Below are 21,778 nucleotides of genomic sequence, written 5' to 3' on the forward strand. Positions count from 1 at the left end.
TACTCAGCTATGACCTGTCTGAAATAATATCTGCTTAGAAGAGTCATGAAAGAAAAATCACAGTTGCTCAGTACATGGAACATTTCATCATTATTCTATAATAAATACCAGGGTTTTTGCTGAGTTTAAAATATATAAGCTCGCCCACTGCAGTGGTGGAGACCTTTGGCTTGGAGCTCTGGTTCAAAGTTGTTGTGACCCCATCATACCAGGACGGATTAGAGATGTCATAGGCTGCTCACGTCACCATTTCCCTGAGAAGAGGAGTCTTCTTTCTCTAAAATTTCTCTGTTTTAGCACTGAAGGCGTCTTTTAGCAGCCTTTTCTCTCCTCTTGACACGAGGAACCCAACGGATTGCTGCTGTTTCAGAAAGGTCACTCTTACAGACCAGGGGCTTCCAGTGGTCAGGGTTCAGGTAGTCACGGTTAGGTGCCTTCCAGGGGCTGCGAATGTGAGAGAATTGTGAAGCACAGCCCCTAGAGGGCTGGTGTGTAAGTCCATTTCCTAGGCTGCACGGGCAATTTAACCGATAAACCATCTGCATTTCAGCTTACTTATAAAATTAATTTTTTTGTGGTAGAAGTTATACCTAACAAAATCTTTGTCAATTCAACAGCGTTTACATCTATAGTTTGGTGACACTGATTACGTTCATCATGTTTTACAGTCATCCCAACCAAAAACCAAACCAAGTGCCATCAAGTTGATTCCGACTCCTAGCGACCGTATAGGACAGAGTAGAACTGCCCCATAGACATTCCAAAGAGCGCCTGGCGGATTTGAAGTGCCGAGCCTTTGGTTAGCAGCCGTAGCACTTAACCACTATGCCACCAGGGTTTCCAGATGGAAATGGTAAGCTTTTCTCACTGAGCAAACACAAGGGTGTGGTGTTGTTGTTTCTGCAGATGTTTTGCTCCTTGTCATCTTCTAACATTAGACTGTGTTTGTGGACCTATCACATTCCCACCTTGGGCCTTGGTGCTCTCTGTTGAATGAGAGTCTCCTGACCTGAATCAGCCACATGCTTATCTCCAAGAGTTGAAGAAAATATGACCAGCTCAGTGTTTGGGTTGCCAGTGTGTTGATAATTGGCCCCTGGTCCTCCCATGGTTGTGAGAAACAAAAGCAAAACTGCCCTTCTGCAGTGTTTACCAGTTACTATACATCATCCTGTCTCCACCCGGTGCTTTATGTTTTGTTGAGTGTGTTCTGGTAGGGCTTACGGAAGGAGTGGTAATTGTTTGTTCACAAGGAAGTGAAGATCTGAATGAGAGCATTTCTCTAATGTCTGCTATGTTTTCTAACCATTCCAGACGGTAAAGAGAGAGGAGAATACAAGTGCAATTGGTTGCAGTCGAACTGTAGAGAGATAATTTCAGTGCTGGGCGTCTGTGAGACAGAAAGCAATCAGTGAGGAAGTGAATGTAGTTAGTGAAGGGACGAGGCTGATGGCCATACCCTAGAGTAGACCTTGATAGTACACAGAACCTTGTGTCAAATCCCTAAGAATTCTCTGTTCCCCAGGACTGTCAGCCTCACCCTTCATTCTTGTACAGACTGAAGTCCATGGTACCTTGCTGATGCAGAATGTGTCAATGTTTTAGGACTCAGTGGTTGTTGAGGATGTGGCTGTGGTCTTTACCCCGGAAGAGTGGGCTTTGCTGGATCTTACTCAGAGGAAACTCTACAGAGATGTGATGATCGAAACCTTCAGAAACCTGGCCTCAGTAGGTAGGACCAGATTCCTTTTTTTTTTTTTTCGGTTTTCTATTATTCCTTTACTGAAGAAAACTATTTTACTCATTAAGTTTACTCCAGAATTTGGGCTGAGGAATGAGAATAAATCATTAAATAAAGGAGGCATGGTCCTTTGGCCCACAGAGCTCATGTATCTTGGCTTTCCGTGAGCACAAAGGAGTATGTATTATATTTAGTTTTCATTTCTCTTGTGATTAAAAGCCTTGAGGCTCTTTCAGTGTTGTAAATGTAAGCACTGGCTTTAGGGGTCACTTTGGGGCACAGAGAGTATTGTATTTGGGGACCGTGTAGAGTATTACTGTGTTGATTACAAGTTTGACATGATTATTTTGCTGCAAATCAACCCACACCGGTCTATCTTCAGAGACCCTGAAGAGCAAAGTATTGCCTCAATGTCAAGGAACTCCTCATTACTCTTCACTGTCTTCCCTTATGATAAGCGTTTCTTCCTGAGCACCATGTCAGCTCTACACATTTGTTTTCCCAGAGACACAACTTCACAGAAACCTGAGCTTCCTTTTCTGACTTTAGCAATCCTTTCACAGCTGCAGTTATTCGGATCCTTTTCCTCTTTTAATGTTACATGTATATCGTGTCCAGTATATTTCTACTTAGCTCTAACTACGCTTGTTCATGTCTCCGTCACTGTCAAAGTTCATAGAAGTATGTCCTAGTAAACTGCTTCTAAACCATTGGTAAAGTGCTGAAACAGTGAAATGTGGCTACGTCTTTATTAACAGTGGTCTTTTTTCCCCAAATAATTTCTTTCCATTTGTTTCATATTGCGAACCTCAACTTGAATTCTTGGGTCAGACTTTGGAAACCTTAAGGATGGAGAAAAGTTACCCAGCAAAGATATAATGGTGGGATACATAAAAAATAACACCTGGTCCTCCATGTTGGGAGAAACCTCTGAATCACACAGTAAGAAAGATGATCATAAAAACCAAGAGAGTCGCTTGAGGTGAGTGTCATTCCAACAAGAGAAAACGGTGCTTCTGGAGAAAATCCTAAGTTGTGATGACGTTAAAATACACATTCATATGTTGATGTGTATATACCAAGGCTTCCAACTGTTTCAGAACAGTTCAGTAATTGCAAACATAAAGAAGGATGGTGTACACATTGCATAGCCTGTTGGATTTTGACCTGAGCAGAGAATAGTTGGCAGTGCCCTGCACAAAGACGATGTCCCACTACACTGCTTTGAATGTGTGTTGCTTGTCACAGTCCTGTTATTGAGTGTTCTGCAGCAGGTTCCTGACACTTTTTCGAATTCATGCAGATCAGATTATTGACAGTACTGTGGGCAGCGACGCACACTGAAAGCTGTGAGATTGGCTGCCATCTTTGTTCAGGGCTCTGTGGTTTGTTCCCAACACAGGTTGAAATCCCATGGGCAACAGATATCCAACGCGAACAATGCCGTTATTTACGTGGGCAATTGTTGAAGCAATACAAACCAGTTTGAAGCCCTGATATGTGCTTATACATATATAAATATATATATGTGTGTACGTATATTGTGTATGTATAAACTTTGCTGAAAACTTACGTGTTCAGAGAATTTTCACAACCTTTTCATAAATGTGTGTCAGACATTGAGTATTTGAAACATATTTCACTTAAACACAATGATCAGAAAGCCTCATATTTTAGAAAAGCAGTGACGATTATGGTACTATTTCTGCTAGATGATTTGAAGTATGAAACAGGAGAGAAGTCAAGCGAAAAACTGCATGTTCGCTTTGTTAGGTAATGGTGAAGTGGAAATAATTGATTTCCAACAACATGTTGCCTGTTTTTAACAGAATTCATGCAGTAGAAAACCTCCGTGAAAAAAATGGAGACAATCCGTGTGGGAAAACCTTCAGGCGGATTCCAAATCTTACCGTGCAGAAAAGAAATCCTCCAGAAGTAAATCCTTTTGAATGCTCTGACTGTGAAAAAGCCATCATGGATCCCTCATCACATAACCACCATGCCTGTCAGTTTATTACATCTAGAGAAGCCTGTGGTGGTACCACTCCTATGAGACCTCTTAGTGGCAAGAAACCCCATAAGTGTGAGGTATGTGGGAAGGATTTCATTTGTATCTCAACTCTTAAGAATCCTGTGACAACACTCACTAGTGACAATCAGTATAAATGTAATGAGTATGGGAAAGATTTCTGTAGTTTCTCGTCCTTTTGGACACATGTGAGAGGTCACAAGGGTGAAAGTAAAGAAAGTTCTTCTAGTGACCCTTTATCCCTCCTTTTCTATAACAGAGATAAGCCCTATGAATGTAGGGAATTTAGGAAAGCCTTTAATTTTTCCTCAGCCCTCACTGCACATTTAGGCACTCACAGTGAAGAGAGGCCTTATGAATGTAAGGAACATGGGAAAGCCTTTGGTTGGCCCTCATACCTCACTACACATATAACAACTCACACTGGAGAGAGGCCTTATGAATGTAATGAATGCGGGAAAGACTTTAGGCAATCCTCAAACCTCATTGTACATAGAAGGATTCAAAGTGGAGAAAGACCTTATGAATGTAAGGAATATGGAAAAGCCTTTAAGTGTTCCTCACATCTCACTAATGATAGAAAAACTCACAGTGGAGACAAGCCATATAAATGTACAGAATGTGCGAAAGCCTTTAGTCAGGCTTCATCCCTTATTACACATATAAGAACTCACAATGGACAGAGGCCTTACGAATGTAAGGAATGTGGGAAAACATTTAGGTATTCTTCTAACTTCACTTCACATATAAGAACTCACAGTGGAGAGAAGCCTTATGAATGTAAGCAATGTGGGAAAGCCTTTAGGCAGTCCTCAGGCCTCATGACACATAGAAGAATTCATACTGGAGAGAGGCCATATGAATGTAAGGAATGTGGGAAAGCCTTTACAGATCCCTCACACCTCACCTCGCATATGCGAACTCACAGTGGAGAGAGGCCTTATGAATGTGAGGAATGTGGGAAAGCCTTTAGTCAGTCAGGAAACCTCACTAAGCATATAAGAACTCACACTGGGCAGAGGCCTTATGAATGTAAGGAATGTGGGAAAGCCCTTAGTCTGCTCTCAACCCTCACTACACATATAAAAATTCACAGTGGAGAGAAGCCTTATGAATGTAAGCAATGTGGAAAAGCCTTTAGCAAGTCCTCAGGCCTCATGACACATAGAAGAATTCATACTGGAGAGAGGCCATATGAATGTAAGGAATGTGGGAAAGCCTTTAGTCACTCAGGAAACCTCACTAACCATATAAGAACTCACAATGGGCAGAGGCCTTATGAAAGTAAGGAATGTGGGAAAGCCTATCGTCAGCTCTCAAACCTCACTACACATATAAGAACTCACAGTGGAGAGAAGCCTTATGAATGTAACCAATGTGGGAAAGCCTTTAGGCAGTCCTCAGGCCTCATGACACATAGAAGAATTCATACTGGAGAGAGGCCATATGAATGTAAGGAATGTGGGAAAGCCTTTACAGATCCCTCACACCTCACCTTGCATATGCGAACTCACAGTGGAGAGAGGCCTTATGAATGTGAGGAATGTGGGAAAGCCTTTAGTCACTCAGGAAACCTCACTAACCATATAAGAACTCACAATGGGCAGAGGCCTTATGAATGTAAGGAATGTGGGAAAGCCTTTCGTCAGCTCTCAAACCTCACCACACATATAACAATTCACAGTGGAGAGAAGCCTTATGAATGTAAGCAATGTGGGAAAACCTTTAGGCAGTCCTCAGGCCTCATGACACATAGAAGAATTCATACTGGAGAGAGGCCATATGAATGTAAAGAATGTGGGAAGGCCTTTCTAACTTGCTCTTCCCTCACAAGACATATAAAAACTCATAGTGGAGGACTTAGGAATGTAAGGAGCGTGAGAAAGCCTTTCCTTGTTCATCATACCTCACATCACATATAAGATCTCACTGTGGAGAGACTACTCTGTCAAAAGGGGGGTGTTTCATCCTTAATTATATAATTTCAAACAGTAAGTTTCTGAAAGTCAGTGATAAAAGAACAAAGTTTCTCAGTGTGTAACAAAACAGTACTACCTCCAAGAAGGGGTCATTCGAATTCCTTTGTGCCTATGAAAGTTTCATTTTCACTATGGGCTTGTCCTCATCGGTGTTTGTTACTTTCTCAGTCCAAGCTAAATTTTACCTTTCGGAAAGTCCTTGACTATAACAAATAAGCCTGTAGGGAATAGCCAGGAGGAAATGTGGTTTTATATTTGTTAATATTTTTATGGATGTTATTTTGTATACAATGAAATACACTCTTCTTGTATTTGGTTTAAGAGTGTTTTTTGAAAAAAATTGTATTCCATGGGAATTCCACTTTGGAATACAAGCTGACAGTTCCTTTGAAATCTAAACACAGTCCTCCCATTCTGATCTAGCAGTAACACTCCTAGGTATTTACCCCCATGAGTTAAAAACATATATCCATATAAAAACCTGCTCACAAATGTTTATAGCAGCTTTCTACATAGTTACAATAATTGAAAGCACCCAAAATGTCATTGAATAGGTAAATGTGTAAACAAATAGTGAGACATCCATACAACGGTGTATTATTCAGTGATGAAAATAATTCAGCTATCAAGGTAGGAAAAGTTATGGAGGAATCTCAAATCCACACTACGTGAAAGAAGCCGGTCTAGAAAAGCTACATCCTGTGTGATCCCAAGCCTATGGCATTCTGGAAAAGTATGAAGTGTAGAGGCAGTACAAAGATCATTGATTGCCAGGGGTTTGGGGAGAGGGAGGAGGAACGAATAGGTGGAGCCCAGTGAATTTTTACAACTGTGTAACTATTCTGTAGGAAATGTAATGATGGACTGATGACAGTATGCATTTGTCAAAACCTATAGGAGTATAAACACAAAGAGTGAACCCTGATGAAATCTATGTATTTTAGTTGAAAACCACGTCTCACTATTGATGTACCCGTTGTTACAAACGTATCCCACACCACAGGAATGCAACATGTTAACAATAGGAGAAACACTGTGTGTAGGTGGGATGCATGGGGAGTCTGTACTTGATGCACAATTTTTCAGTAAATCCTCATGTCTCTGAAAACAAAGTCAATTTCAAAACTATGAAAACTATGGTATCCCATTTTTGTTTTGTTTTTATAACAGGGGCTGCAGAATCTATTGAAGTTTCTTATATCTTTTTCGTATGAACTAAGTAGACATCATTTGTTTTTGTTTCTTATAAGTGAATTTAAAAACTATTGTAAAATGCATGTAAAAAATAAATTTTGCCATTTTAACCATCTGAAGTGTACAAATGCATTAGTTACATTGACAATGTTGTGCAACCATCAACCCTCTTTCAAAAATTCTTCATCCCATCCCATTTGGAACAAAGGAGAATGAAGAAAACCAAACACACACAGAAAATATTAGCCCAAAGTACTAAAGGAGTACATGAACCAGAGACTGCACCAGCCTGAGACCAGAACAACTAGATGGTGCCTGGCTGCCAGCAATGAGTGTCCTACCAGGGAACACAACACAGAGTCTCGGACAAAACGGGATAAAAATGTAGAACAGAGCTCAGATTCATGTTTGAGCAGATTTCATGGTCTGATAGAGACTGGAGGAGCCCCCGAGACCTTGGCCCCCAGACACACTGCGAACCGCTAACTGAAACCATTCTCCAAGCCCACTCATCAGACAAAGATTAGACAGGAGTGTAAAACCGGAAGTAATAAGCATGAGGAATGTGCTTCTTAGTTCAATTAGATTTATAAGACCAAATAGGTAGCTCCTGCCCAAAAGCAGGATGAGAAGGCATTTGTGGTATCTCTGTTATAGCAGCACTAGATGACTAAGACAAGGGACAGTGGAACTCTTACGCACTGCTGGTGAGAATGTGAAGGGGTACAACCATTTTGGAAGACGATTTGGTGCTTCCATAAACAATCTAGAAATAGAAATACCATAGGATTCAGCAATGCCACTCCTAGGAATATACCCTAGAGAAATAAGAGCCATCACACAAGTAGACATACCCATACCCATGTTCACTGCAGCATTGTCTACAATAGCAAAAAGATGGAAATAACCTAAGTGCCCATCGACAGGTGAATGGATGTCTTAGTCATCTAGTGCTGCTATAACAGAAATGCCACAAGTGGTTGGTTTTAAGAAAGAGAAATTTTATTCTCTCACAGTCCAGAAGGCTAGAAGTCTGAATTCAAGGCACTGTCATCTCCAAGGGAAGACTTTCTCTCTGTGTTGTCATCAGTCTTGCCTTGCTCTGGGAGCATCCCAGTGCAGGAACCTCAGGTCCAAAAGACACACACTGCTGCTGGCACTGCTTTCTTGGCGATATGAGATCCCCATCTCTCTCTGATGGTTTCTCTCTTTTATATCTCAGAAGAGATCGCCTTAAGACACTACCTAGGCTTGTAGACCTCATCAGTATAACTGCTGCTAATTCATCTTATTACATCATAGTGATAGGATTTACACCAGATAGAGAAATCAGAAGATAAAATGGTAGACAATCATACAAGGGAATCATGACCTACTGAAAATGAGAGATATATTGGGGGGGGGGATGCAATTCAATCCATGACAATGGGTAAACAACCTATGGTACCTGAACACAATGGAATACTATGCAAATATAACGAAGAATGATGAATCTGCGGAACATCTCACAACACGGATGAGTTGGGAGGGCATTTTAATGAGTGAAATGGGTCAGTCACAAAAGGACGAATACTGTTCGAGACCACTATTAAAAAACTTAAGAAGTTTTAGACACGGAAACAATCTTTGATGGTTACAATGGAAGAGCGAGGAGGGAAAGAAAAACACTAGTGAATAGTTAAGAGGTAGCTTTGATGAAGGCTAAGGCACTAGGGAATACTGGGGAAGTCAGCAGAACTTGATCAAGCCAAGGTCATGGAAACTTCATAGACAAATCCAAATTCCCTGAGGGACCGAATTACTGGACTGAGGGCTAGGGACCATTGACTCATTAATATTTAGCTCAATTGGCATAACACACTTTAAAACGAAAATGTTCTGCATCCTACTTTGTTGAGTAGCATCTGGGGTCTTAAAAGCTCGTGAGTGGCCATCTAAGATGCTCCACTTTTCTCACCTTGTCTGGAGCAAGGAATAATGAAGAACACCACAGACACAAGGTAAAGATTAGTTCAAAGCACTAATGAATAACTACCACAGCCTCCACCAGATAGTGCAGCACAACCAGATGGTGCCCTGCTTTCAACACCGACTGCTCTGACAGGGATCACAATAGAGGATCCCAGACAGACCTGGAGGAAAAAGTAGAACAAAATCCAAACTCACAAGAGAAAACCAGACTTACTGGTCTGACAGAGACTGAGAAACCCTGAGAGTATGGCCCGCAGACAGCCTTTTAACTCAGTACTGAAGTCACTCCTCAGGTTCACTCTTCAGCCAAAGATTAGAAAGGCACCATAAAAAAAAAAAAAAAAAAGGAAGTGAATTGTAGAAAGTACGAATCTAGGAAAATTGGAAGTCTCCATTCCTGCTCCTATTTTAACACAAGTCCAGTCCCTAATCATATTTCCCAAATTCCCAGATGGGACAAGTATATAGTCCCCATTTATTTCTTTATAGCCTTATGAAATGTTTTCTTTCTGTTTTGGAGACACTCCCCCTACATCAGTGCTTCTCAACTGGGGACCATTTTCCACCTCAGGATATCTGGCAATATCTGGAAACACTGCGAGGGAGGCACGTGCTAATACACTCTAGTGTTTTAGAGGCCAAGGAGGCTGCTGAACATCCTACATGCATCCTGGGCTATGGAGCCCTGGTGGAAGCCGTTGCACATGGACAAAAACTGGCCTAACAGTATGGGACAAAATCCAGGGACACATCAAAACTTCCCTTTTACATAACAATAGCCAACATCTACTTGGAACTTCACGTGGTATTTCTTGTGCTGGTGATTTACCATATTAGCTCATTTAATCCTCATATCAACCACATGTGGCACATGTTGTCGTAGCCTCTCTTTCCCAGATGAGGAAACTGAGGCACAGGGGAGCTAAGCATATTTCTCAAAACCACCTTCTATTAAGGTGGCATCAAGATTTTTAAGCCAGGAAAGGAAAACCTAACAGTTCACACTATTAACTGCTCTGTTCCATCACCCATGGACACATGTGTCCAGCACAGGACATTGGCCGTGTCTCTGGCAGGAACTCTCACTAGAGAAACGTCTGCAGGGCTCCCTTTATGCCTTTGTTCACCAAGTTGTAGATGAAGGGCTTTGTCATGGAAGCGACCACCGTGTACAGAACGGCAAACACCCCTGCAGAAGTGACACACAGACATAAGCAGGCAGGCTTCGTAGAACAAGGAGACAAACGAGAGGTGAGACCCACAGGAGAAAATGTTTTATACTTCCTGTTACGGATCGAATTTGTATCCCCCCAAAGGATGTGTTATAAACCTTAATCCCTATACTTGTGGATATAGTGCTATTTGGGAGTGGGGTTTCTTGGTTATGTTACTGAGGCAATAGCAGTGTAAGGTATGTCTTAAGTCAGTCTCTTTCGAGATGCAAAAAAATTAGATTGAGCAAGCAGGCGAGCAGAGCTGGGGGAAGACAGATGCCACACCACATGAAGATAACCAAGAAACAGAGATCAGAAGCTGAGAAGAGACAAGGACCTTCCCTCAGAGGCCACAGAGAAAGGAAGTCTTCACTAGAGCTGGTGTCCTGAATTTGAACTTCTAGCTCCCTAAACTGTTGCGAAAATAGCTTTGTTTGTTACGGCCACCCACTTGTGTTATTTCTGTTATATCAACACTAGACAACTAAGAATTTGTTATGGGACAGTGGGATGCTGCTCTAAAAAATATCTAAAATGTGGAAGTGGTTTTCGAATTGGGTAATAGGAAAAGCCTGGAAGAGTTTTAATGTGCGTAATAGTCAAAGCCTAGATGGTCTTCAAGCGAAGGTCGGTAGAGCTATGGACATCAGAAGCAATTCTGGTGAGGGCTCAGAAAGAAGTGAGGTGAGCCATAGAAAATTCTCCATCATTTTAGAGAATACATATGGTGCCATCAACAGAATGTTGCTAGACATGTGGACATTAAATGTGCTTCTGCTAGTGCTTTAAAAGGTGAACATGTGATTGGACGATGGAGGAGGACTAATTCTTTTTCGGCAACGTCAAGGAGCTTGCCTGAATTATGTCCAAATGTTCTGTGGGAGGCAGACCTTGTAACTGATGACCTGGGATAGAAGGGTGAGGGGATTTCTAAGCAAGGTCTTAAAGAGGTCACATGGTTTCTTCTTACTGCTAATAGTAAAATGCAAGAGGAAAGAGATGGACTTAAAAGTGAACTGTGCAACATGAAAACAGAACTTAAAGGTTTGGAAAATTCTGTTGAACAAACTAAGGACACGTGTCCTAAAATGTTTGTCAAGGACGTGGCTGCAAAAGGAAAGCCCTCTGCCTCTTGGAATTCTACAGGCAAGAAAGTGGGCAGAGGAGCTACATCTGTTGTCCTCCAAAAGAAGAATAATCTCTGCAGCTGCTCTGAGATCAGCAGAAAAGTTGGAAGGAATAGCAGAACCAGGGCTGACTGATTGTCAAAGGGTGGAGAAAAGAACTCCTGGGTTTCAAAGGGTGCAGACACACCCTCCTGGGTTTCAAAGACTTAAATCTCCAGCATCTCGGTTTTGGCATGTGGGGCTGCCATTCAGTTGTGTCAAGAGGATTGGTCTGCTGCTGAAAGCTGAGGGAGTGGGGTTGCCATGCTCAAGGGGCAGGAGAATGGTGTCTGCCAGGGTCGAGGGGAAATAGTCGCCGCTCAGGTGGACTAGGAGGATAGGGCTACCTAAAGCCAAGGGAGCAGAGTAGGCAACCCAGTGGCCTTGGAAGTTAGGTGTGAAACCCCAAGCCGAGAGACCTCCAACCAGAATCCAGAAAGCGTGGCCAACACCCACGCTCTGGAGGGTGGGAACCTTGCCCAGATGCTCTCAGGGAACAGAGCATTATTTTCAAGCCTTTAGAAACAATGAAATTTGTTCTGCTGGGTTTTGGACTTGGTTGGTGCCTATTATCCCTTCTTTCCCTCCGATTTCTCCAATCTGTAATGGAAATATTTACCTTGTGCCTATTCCACCATTGTACTTTGGAAACAGATGACTTGTAGTCTAGGTTTCACAGGTTTACAGATGCAAAGGAATTTTGACACATCTTTGATTTTCAGGATTCAGAAGATGAGATTTTGGGCTTGGAGTTGATTTAAGACATTTAGGATGGTGTGACGTGAATGTTTTTTGCATGCCGTGAAGACACGCATTTGGGGGGAGTCAAAAGTGAAATGTTATGTATTGAATTGTGTCGCCCAGAAATCTGTGTTGTAAATCCTAAACCCTATCCCTGTGGTTATAATTCAGTCTGGGAGTGGGTTTTCTCATATTAATGAGACAGTGTTAGTGAAGATATTATGGATCATTTTTGTAATCTCAGAAATCTGTTTTGAGATATAAAAAGAGAAATTTTAAGCAAGCAACCTAACAAACATGCAGAGATCGAGGGAAAGACATGCCAGATCACGTGAAGATCATCAGGGAACAGAGAAACACGACCTGAGACAAGGACTTTCCCCGGAACCCACGGAAAGAGAAAGCATTTCCCTAGAGGCAGCACCCTGAATTTAGGCTTCTAGCCTCCTAAACTGTGAGAAAATTAATTTGTTAAAGCCAGCCACTTCTGGTATTTCTGTTACAGCAACTCTAGGTAACTAAGTCACTTCCCTTCCTTTCTTCAGATGCTCAGTATATAATACGCAGTTTGGCATATATGAAAAGGATCCGAGCAAGAGGAAGAAAAACCATGATGTCTGTCACAATATATAACACAAGGTTATTGATGAAGGTGTTGGAGTAGGCAAGCTTGAGGACTTTGGTGAGCTCACAGAAATAGCGTGGGATTTCACTGCACAGAAAGTACCAGCACAGTCAAAGGGTCAGGAAGAGCACCCAGCATGCTGACAAGCCAAGGATTTTGAATGACTGTGTAGTGCTGAGACAGAAAGGTCCACATAAACCAGAGGGTCCATCACCCTGACACCAGAAGAACTAGATGGTGCACAGCTACCACCAATGACTGCCCTAACAGGGAACACAATAGGGACCACTGACAGAGCAGGAGAAAAGCACCGTGCAGAACTGAAATTCTAGTAAAAAACCAGACTTAGTGGTCTCACTGAGACTGGAGGAACCCCCGAAAACATGACCCCCGGATTCTCTGTTCACCCAAAAGTAAAACCATTCCCGAAGCCAACTCTTCAGACGTAGAATAGACTGCACTATAACGCATTAAATGATACTCATGAAGAGTGTGCTTCTTAGTTCAAGCAGATACACAAGACTAAATGGGCAGCTCCTGTCCAGAGGCGAGATGAGACAGCGAAAGGGATAGGAGCTAGTTGAATGGACAAGGAAAATCTGGGGTGGAAGGGAGAAATGTGTGGTCACATTACACGGGTAGCAACTAGGGTCACATAACAATGTGTGTATAAACTTTTGTATTAGAAACTAACTTGAGCTGTAAATTTTCAACTAAAGCACACATACAAAAAAGAACAGGGCTTGTTGGGTTTGAGGTGGTGGGGCTGCCAGAGGGATTACAAGAATGGGGCCGCCCAAGGCAAGGGAGCAGTGTTGCCATCTCAGTGGGCTTCAAAGGCCAAGATCAAGCTCAGGATTCAGGGGCCTACACCCAGAATCCGAAGATCATGGTCAACACCTAGACTCTGGAATGCAGGGTTATTGCCTGGATGTTCTCAGAGACCAGAGGATTATTTTGAAGCCTTGAGTGATAATATATGTTGGGGTGCTGGGTTTTGGACTTACTTGGTGCCCCTTATCCCTTCTTTCCCTCTAATTTGCCCCTCTTGTGATGGAAATGTCAACCTTGTGTCTGTTCTACTATTGTACTTTGGAAACAGATAATTTGTAACCTAGATTTCGCAGGTTCACAGATGAAGAGGAATTTTGTCCGAGGATGGAATATGCCTAAAGTTTCACCCGTATTTGATTTAGATGACTTGGAAGATGAGATTTTGAACTTAGAATTGATTTAAGACTTTTGGAATGATGTGATGGGGTGAATGGGTTTTGCATGTGGCAGATATATTCAATTTGGCGGCCAAAACATGGAATGTTACAGACTGAATTGTGTCTCCCAAAAGTATTGTCATAAATCCTGCCCTATATATCTGTGGTCATATTCCCATTTGGGAATGGGTTGCCTGTGTTATGCTAATGAGACAGGATTAGTGCTGGCTGTGTCTGGAGTCAATGTCTTTTGAGATATAAAAGAGACCCAACAAGTAAGCCAGAGAAGCTGAGATGGAGGAAGAGAGTTGACAAGCCACATGAAGAACACTCGGGAGCACCTCGGGAAGAGATAAGGACCTTCTCCGAATTGTATTTATTTTGTTGTTGTTGAGAATATACACAGCAAAACATACAGCAATTCAACAGTTTCTACATGTACCATTTAGTGATATTGATTGCATTCTTCAAGTTGTGTCACCCTTCTCGTCCTCCTTTTCTGAGTTCTTCTTCCCCCATTAACATAAATTCATTGCTCCCTAAGTTTCCTATCTAATCTTTCCTGCTGCTGTTGTCAGTTTGATCCCACATAGATAGTTCCTGAAAGGGCCCGATGCTCAAGGTAGGCATTTTTGACGAGTTAAACAATTGTTTAGGTTTAAGAAGACTTCAGGGGATATTTTTGGTTTAAGGTTTAATGTTTATCTCAGGGCAATATTTTCAGGGGTTCATTCAACCTTCATGGATTCAGGAAGTTGGAGTCCATGAGAATTTGAAATTCTTATCTATATTTTATCCCTTTTTATGAGGATTCTTCTACAGAGCCTTTGATCAAAATGTTCAGTAATGGTACTCAGGTACCACCCAGTTCTTCTGGTCTCATGGTATTGGAAGCAGTTTTTCATGGAGACAATTATCTACACTTTCCATATGTTCTTTATATTCCTGACTCAAGTTTTTCCTCTGTTGCTGCCGGTGAATACAGACCGACTGTTATGTCTTTCATGGCTCCTTGTAAGTGTTTAAGACCCCAGGCACTACACAACTAACTAGAAGGTATAAGTACTAAACATGTGATTAGGCCACTTAATCAGAATATCCCATGAAACCATGATCCTAAACCTCCAAACCGAGTAAACAAATCTGAACAGATTTAAGCTGATTCAGCATCTACTTCATTTTTTAACGTTGTAAATATCTCTCACAAACCACTTCCTTCTTCATCATTTTTTATTTTTATTGCGCTTTACGTAAAAAAAAATTTTTTTTTAAGTTTACAAATCAGATAAGTCGCTCATACAAAAACTTATATAACCTTGCTATGTTGACATCTGAAGGGCCTATGCATCTGCATTCTACCCCTCACCCACCTGGATAAGAGACTAGGCTGGATGTGGGGTCTTTACATCTCTAAAATCCCAAATTCCAAGAATCGCCAAGACGTGAGGGTGGGTGGGCGTGTCCAAGTCAGAAAAGTCCTTGGATAGAACTGCTGATCCGCTGGGAGTTAAAAAATTAACAGGCAAAAGAAGGGATGTGCAACACAGAGGTTTAGTCAGAGAATTCTCCTTTCTTCCATCTACAACAGTTCATCAACTGTTTTCCTTATCATGGGAGTTGGCTCTCGAATCATGAAAAGATACACATTCTGTAGTTTGCCACCTCTCATTTTTAAATAACCAAGTTGTTTATGTCAGGAAGCCTCTAAATTGTAGTTTCGGTGGAGTAGAATTTGACCCAAGGATATCTAAATGTGTTTATTTTCATCTTTTCAATAATGAAAAAGGAGCCCTGTTAGCACAGTGGCTACGTGTTCAGCTCCTAACGAAAGATAGGCCTTTGAAACCCACCAGCTGCTCTGCGGAAGGAAGATGTGGCAGTCTGCTTCTGTAAAAACTATAGCCTTGGAAACCCTATGGGGCAATCCTACTCTGTCCTATAGAGTCCTTATGAGTTGCAATCCACTCGACGTCCACAGATCAGTAATCCAATTCTCTGTGCCATGATAGACACATAATCTAACAATGTGGATACTTCTTTGATTTTCCTTTCCCTCTGTGTAAGAGCTTTGAAAATAGAAGCGTCCGGTGAATCTAAAAAGGCTAGCTCGAGCCTCGGCCTCATGATTCCATTTTGTTATTTCCACTTTACATGACAACAGTTAATTTTCCGACAGGCTTAATCTGGTATCTAAAGAAATGTTTCTCTTTGTAACCAAGCTAAGAAAGAATGTTGTCAGCTTTTCCCCAGGGTCCCTGGATACAAACAGTGTACCTAACCTGTACATTCTCAGAAAAAATTGTCTTGCAAACCTGTGCAGAGAAATTCCTTAACCAGGGGAAGACTGATGACAAGGACTTTCCCCAAGAGCTAAAAGAGAGAAAGCCTTCCCCTGGAGATGGCACCCTTAATTTGGACTTGCAGTATTCTAGACAGTGAGAGAACAAATTTCTGTTTATTAAAGCCATCCACCTGTGGTATTCCTGTTATAGCAGCACTAGGTAACTAAGAATTTGGCAGTAGGAGTGGGGTGGTGGCGTGCTGCTTTTTTTTTAATATGTGGAAGCTGTTTTTCAACTGGGAATGGATAGAGGCTGGACGAGTTTTAAAGTGCCTAAGAGTAGAAGCGTAGATTGCCTTGAAGAGAGTGTTGGTGGAATTCTGGACATCAAAGACAATTGTGGTGAGGACTCAGAAGAAAGTGAAAAGAGCTGTTAAAGCCATCCACTTGGGGAATTTCTGATATAACAGCACTAGATGAGTAAGACAACAGGTGAGCCTGGGGCTCCCTCTACTGGGCACTGGTTTGGGGTTCATGTTTCAAAACGCTATAATTTCGGAATTTCAGTGATCACTTTGGGAAAATGAGTTCCCATTTGCATTGTCTATTTTCCTCTGTGGGGCACTTTTTTGGTGATCAGTTTTTGTCAGAGGGTCTGATATACCTCCATGTGAGACTCTGGCAAGTTAATCAGTTTTACCTAAAACCTGTGTTTTTGTGGAATTGACTTGATCTTACCAAAGAAATGCTGTATACCTTTTAAGAAACTGGAATCCCTATTTGTTTTCTCTTATGTTGTTTAAGGGCAGAAGCTTGATTTGTGAGCTGGCCTCACAGACTAGTAAGTTTATGATGTTCTTCTGTCCTCTTTTGTTGTGAAGCTTGACTCTGATCTAGTAAGTGTAATCATAGTAATCTTTTAGTCCACTCAGTCCTATGTAGTTAATTTCAGTTCCACAGAATCCTGGGTCAGGAACAGTCTGTATACCCATCAACTTCTACACGAGAGTTCTGGAAATCTTCATTCAGCCTAGTGTATTCCATCTTCAAAATATCACACCTTTTTTCACAAGTCCAATGTAGTCCATCTTTTGTAGGACTATTTTGATCAAGGATTTTCAGTGAGGCAGCAAAATAAAAACTTATATGCAAATGACAAAACTTTCAAACGCCATGGTTAACTTATAATAATTCATAAAAGTGGAAGATCTGATGGAAACTAATTACAAAAGTAATGCAAAGTCAAATGAAGTAAATTGAAAAAAATTTCTAAACAATAACTAACCTTATCTTCAAAGAACTTTGGATACAACACATAGTAATCTTGAGATGTAATACTATATAGTCAGGGTACCATATTTTTACACAAACAATATGTACCTTCTATTTTTGTTTTGCAGCCGTGCCTTTTCCCATGAAGTATTTTGTTAAGCGCTGTATGCTAGTTTTTATTACAGCAACATGAAAAAAATTGGTATAGCGGCACTTATGAAAATGCCTTGTGGGGGGAAGGTGCAGTTGGCAACGAAAAACAGGAGGCCCTCGTTATTTGTGTAAAAATACAGGATACCCCAAATATAACAAGATCATCAAGTTTTTGGAGCCCTGGTGGCACAGTTGTTATCAGCTCTGCTGCTAAACCAAAGGTTAGTGATTCAAATCCACCAGCAACTCCTTGGAATCCCTATGGGGTAGTTCTACTCAAAATTGACTAGACAGCAACAGATTTGGTTTTGGTGTTTTGGGTTAAGTCTCTAAACATCTGAACAGTAATTAAAAAAAAACTCCATAGGTAAATGATGGGAATGCCCCATTAAAAACATTGCCTCAGATGATGCTAGATTCAAAAGAAATAATGACTAATTAAAAAATAAAATTATGACAGTATCATGTGCTTCTTGTCTAGTATCAGGCACGCTGACACATAAATTTTTAACCCAAAGAAAATTTGACACTTTTGATTTGACAACACATTTCATGTAACTGATAACACATTCAATAAATCTTTTAAACAGTCTTTCTTATATATCTTTTGTTGAATCTAAAATTTTTTTTCTAAATTTTTTGTTTTTGTTGAGAATATGCACAGCAAACCATACCCCAATCCAACAGTTTCCATATGTACAATTTAGTGACAGATGATATTCTTCAAGGTGTGCAACCATTCTCGTCATCCTTTTCTAAGCTGTTCTTCCCCTATTAACATAAATTCACTGACTCCTGAGATTCCTGTCAAATCTTTGGAGTTGTTGCTGTCAATTTGATAGCTTACAGTTTTTAAAAGTTTATAATGTTCAATGCAGACATTTTTCAGTAGTTAAGCTAAACATCGTTTGGTTTTAAGAAGACTTCAGGGAATTCTTACTGGTTTAAGGTTTAAAGATTATCTCAGGGGAAGAGTTTCAGGGGTTTATCCAACGTTCATGGCTCCAGAAAGTCTGGAGTCCATGAATTTTAAAAAATTCTGTCCTGCATTTTCCCCCTTTTCATCAGGATTCTTTTATAAAATCTTTGATCAAAAGGTTCAGTAATTGTAGCCAGGCACAAGCCAGTTCTTTTGATCACATGGCAAAGAAGGCAGTTGTTCATGGAGCCAAGTAGCCACGTATTCCATATCTTCCTCCTATTCTTGACTCTCCTTCTTCTGTTGCTCCAGGTGAACAGAGTCCACCTGTGTATCTTGGATGGCAGCTCGTAAGCTTTTAAGACACCTGGCACTACACAACAAACTAGAAGGTAGAACAGAAGCACCAAACGTGTCATTAGGCCAATTAACTGGGATGTCTCATGAATTCATGGTCATAAACCTCTAAATCTCATGAGATTTAAGCAGCCTCAGCAAGTACTTTTGTTGTTGTTGTTAGCGTTGTGAATATATTACACAAATTTTGCTAATTCAACTTTTTACAGGTTCCAACTTATCGGTAGTTAATAGAATAATCAGCCACGCAACACTGCCCTTAATCAATGTGGTATTTCTATCACCTTTAACCCCATCTCATTTTCGTTTTCCTTTCCCTCTCACCTCAATAACCACTAATGAAATTTCTTCTCCACACATTTGCTTTTCTTCTCTTTTTACGGAGCCCTGGTATTGGAGTGGTTAAGCACTCGACTGCTAATTGAAAGGTTGGCGGTTTGAACTCATCAGTCACTCCACAGGAGAAAGATGTAACGGTCTGCTTCCGTAAATATTACAGCTTTAGAGCCCTATAGGGCAGTTCTATTCTGTCCTATAGGATTGCCCATGAGTCAGAATCGACTGGATGGCGGTGGATTTGGGTTTGCATTTTTACATCAGTCAAGTTGTACAGTATTTGTCCTTCTGCGATTGACTTATTTCACTCAGCAGAATGTCTCCCAGCTCCATCTGTATTGTAGCATGTGTACTGATAGTTCATTTCTTCTACATTTTGTTTATCCGTTCAAGTGTAGATGGGCATTTATGTTGCTTCTACTTTTTGGCTATTGTGAACAGTGCTGCAGTGAACATGGATGTACAAGTCTCTGAGCCTCTGCTTGCAAGTCTTTTGGTTATGTAAGTAGGAGTGGAGATGCTTGGTCACATGGAAGTTCTATTTTTAGTTTTTGAGGAACCACTACAGTTTTGCTGGAGGGCTTTACCATTTTGCATTCCGACTAGCAATAGGTGTTTCCAATTTCCCTACATCCTAACTTGTTTTTTTTTCCTGATTTTTTAAATTTGGCTATCCTAGTGGAAGTGAAATGGTATGTCTATGGTATTGATTTGCCCCTCTGTAATTGCTACTAAAGAGCATCCTCCTATTGAGTTTCTTAGAGCTATTTTTTACAGAAACTTTTACCCATGGAAGCAGCAGTCAAGAAATCAAATGATGAATTGGGCAAAACTATTGCAAAAGACCAGTTTAAACTGTTAGAAGCAGAAATATCACTTTGAGAAATAAGGTGCACCTGACCCAACGAATAGTATTTTCACTCACCTCATATGCATACAAAAGCTGGAAATGAATAAGGAAGACTCAAGAACTGATGCCTTTGAATTGCGGTGTTGGTAAAGAATATTGAATATACTGTGGACTGCCAGAAAAACGAAGGAATGTGTCTTGGAAGAAGTACAACCAGAATGCTACTTAGAAGCGAGGATGGCGAGAATTCGTCTGACGTACTTTGACTATTATCAGGAGGGAGAAGCCCCTGGAGAAGTGCATCATGCTTGTTAAAGTAGAAGAAAGAGAGGAAGACCTTAAATGAGGTGGATTGACACAGTGGCTGCAATGATGGGATCAAGAATAGCAATGGTTGTGAAGATGGTGCAGGACCGGACAATGTTTGGTTCTGTCGTACGTATGGTGACTATGAGTTGGAACCTACCTGATTGTACCTAAGATCAGCTGTGATTTTATATGCTTATTTTTTTCCTACTCGTGTGTGCTCTGTTAGACAAATAAATTGCAAATATGCAATGCTCAGTGCTTCCTTGGTTTGAATGCTACCTGGCCATATCACCTGCTTTCCTTGAGAAATTCATGAATATTTTCATTGCTATTTTGTTTTACTTTTTCCCATATATCCAATGAATGAGATGAATCACTAGTTTCTGTGTTCCTGTTGGAGTCCTGCTGCTTCTCCTGCTCACCGGAAGCAGAAGTGTGCCTCCTTGGTCGGCGTCCGTCCGGCTCCTCCGGTGTGTGGCAGCAACTGCTTCCTGGAGGCCTGTGTGTGTCGGTGCGTGGACAGGTGAGGTGGTGGGAGCCGCGCAGACCTGTGCTGCTAAGGAAACGCGGAGACATGCAGGGTCCCGGGCCTCCTGGGGTCTCGGGTCGCTCCCGACGTCTGAATGGCGCGTCCCCATGTGTTGTGGAGACACAGGTGCGCGGTTACCTTGAGCTGCTCCTCAGCCCTCAGTCACTGCTGGCCCCTGCGTATATTTACCGTTTACTGAGCTGTTTCTGGAGGGCTGGGCACGGGGTCGAGGACTTCGTCTAAGGGACCTTCTCTGAGCCTCGAAACACCACTGCCAGGGAGCGACGATTTGTATCGTTTTACAGAAGTCTAATAATCTCGGAGAAATTTAATACCTCGCGCGTAGACAAATATCTACTAAGTAGCAGTGTCTGAACTCAAATGCAAATCTGTTGTTACTTCAAGGGGCATAGTGATCACAGTCTCCCTGCCTGAAACGGCTCCTCTTTCTTTTGTGTCCTTCATCAGGCAGGACTTTTGTTGATTATTAGTGGTCCTGGGGAAATGAAGATTGTGGCGAGGACTATAACCTCCTCCTTTAATGGGTATATGTATTTAGGACTGATGAACAATCAAAAAACATGACTTGGAAATAGTACGTACGTTTAGGAGCATGTTTATCCCAGTTTCAGGAGGAAAACATTTAATACAGGTAGCTTTCGAGGAATTTCTTGGGCGTTAAGGCAGAAATTTTCATCACGATTGTGTGAGAAACCATACAGCCGGTCGTAGTTGGTCCGATATAAAATGTGATGTTGCTGAACGGTCTTAATGCAGGCGACGAACGATTTATTGAGATCACACACCCTGGGTGTGTAGTCTGTGCTAGATTGGGTACTGGGAATTGAACTGTAACCTAACCACTCGGGTTCTGGTCCTGTCTTATTAGCTGATTGAAATA

General features: G+C 41.4%; 1 protein-coding gene across 1 annotated transcript in view; it reads left to right on the forward strand.

Annotated features, from left to right (window-relative positions):
• The window catches only part of LOC135227246 (zinc finger protein 208-like), an 82,583-nt gene extending 61,463 nt beyond the window's left edge, over positions 1–21,120 (forward strand). Inside the window, exons 5-7 of the mRNA XM_064278860.1 lie at positions 4,149–5,638; positions 10,052–10,165; positions 20,749–21,120. Coding sequence (XP_064134930.1) covers positions 4,149–5,638; positions 10,052–10,165; positions 20,749–21,120 — 1,976 coding nt within the window. The remainder of the gene's footprint in view (positions 1–4,148; positions 5,639–10,051; positions 10,166–20,748) is intronic.
• Positions 21,121–21,778: the final 658 nt, after the last annotated feature.

Source organism: Loxodonta africana, chromosome Y (assembly GCF_030014295.1).
Source record: "Loxodonta africana isolate mLoxAfr1 chromosome Y, mLoxAfr1.hap2, whole genome shotgun sequence".
Taxonomy (NCBI): domain Eukaryota; kingdom Metazoa; phylum Chordata; class Mammalia; order Proboscidea; family Elephantidae; genus Loxodonta; species Loxodonta africana.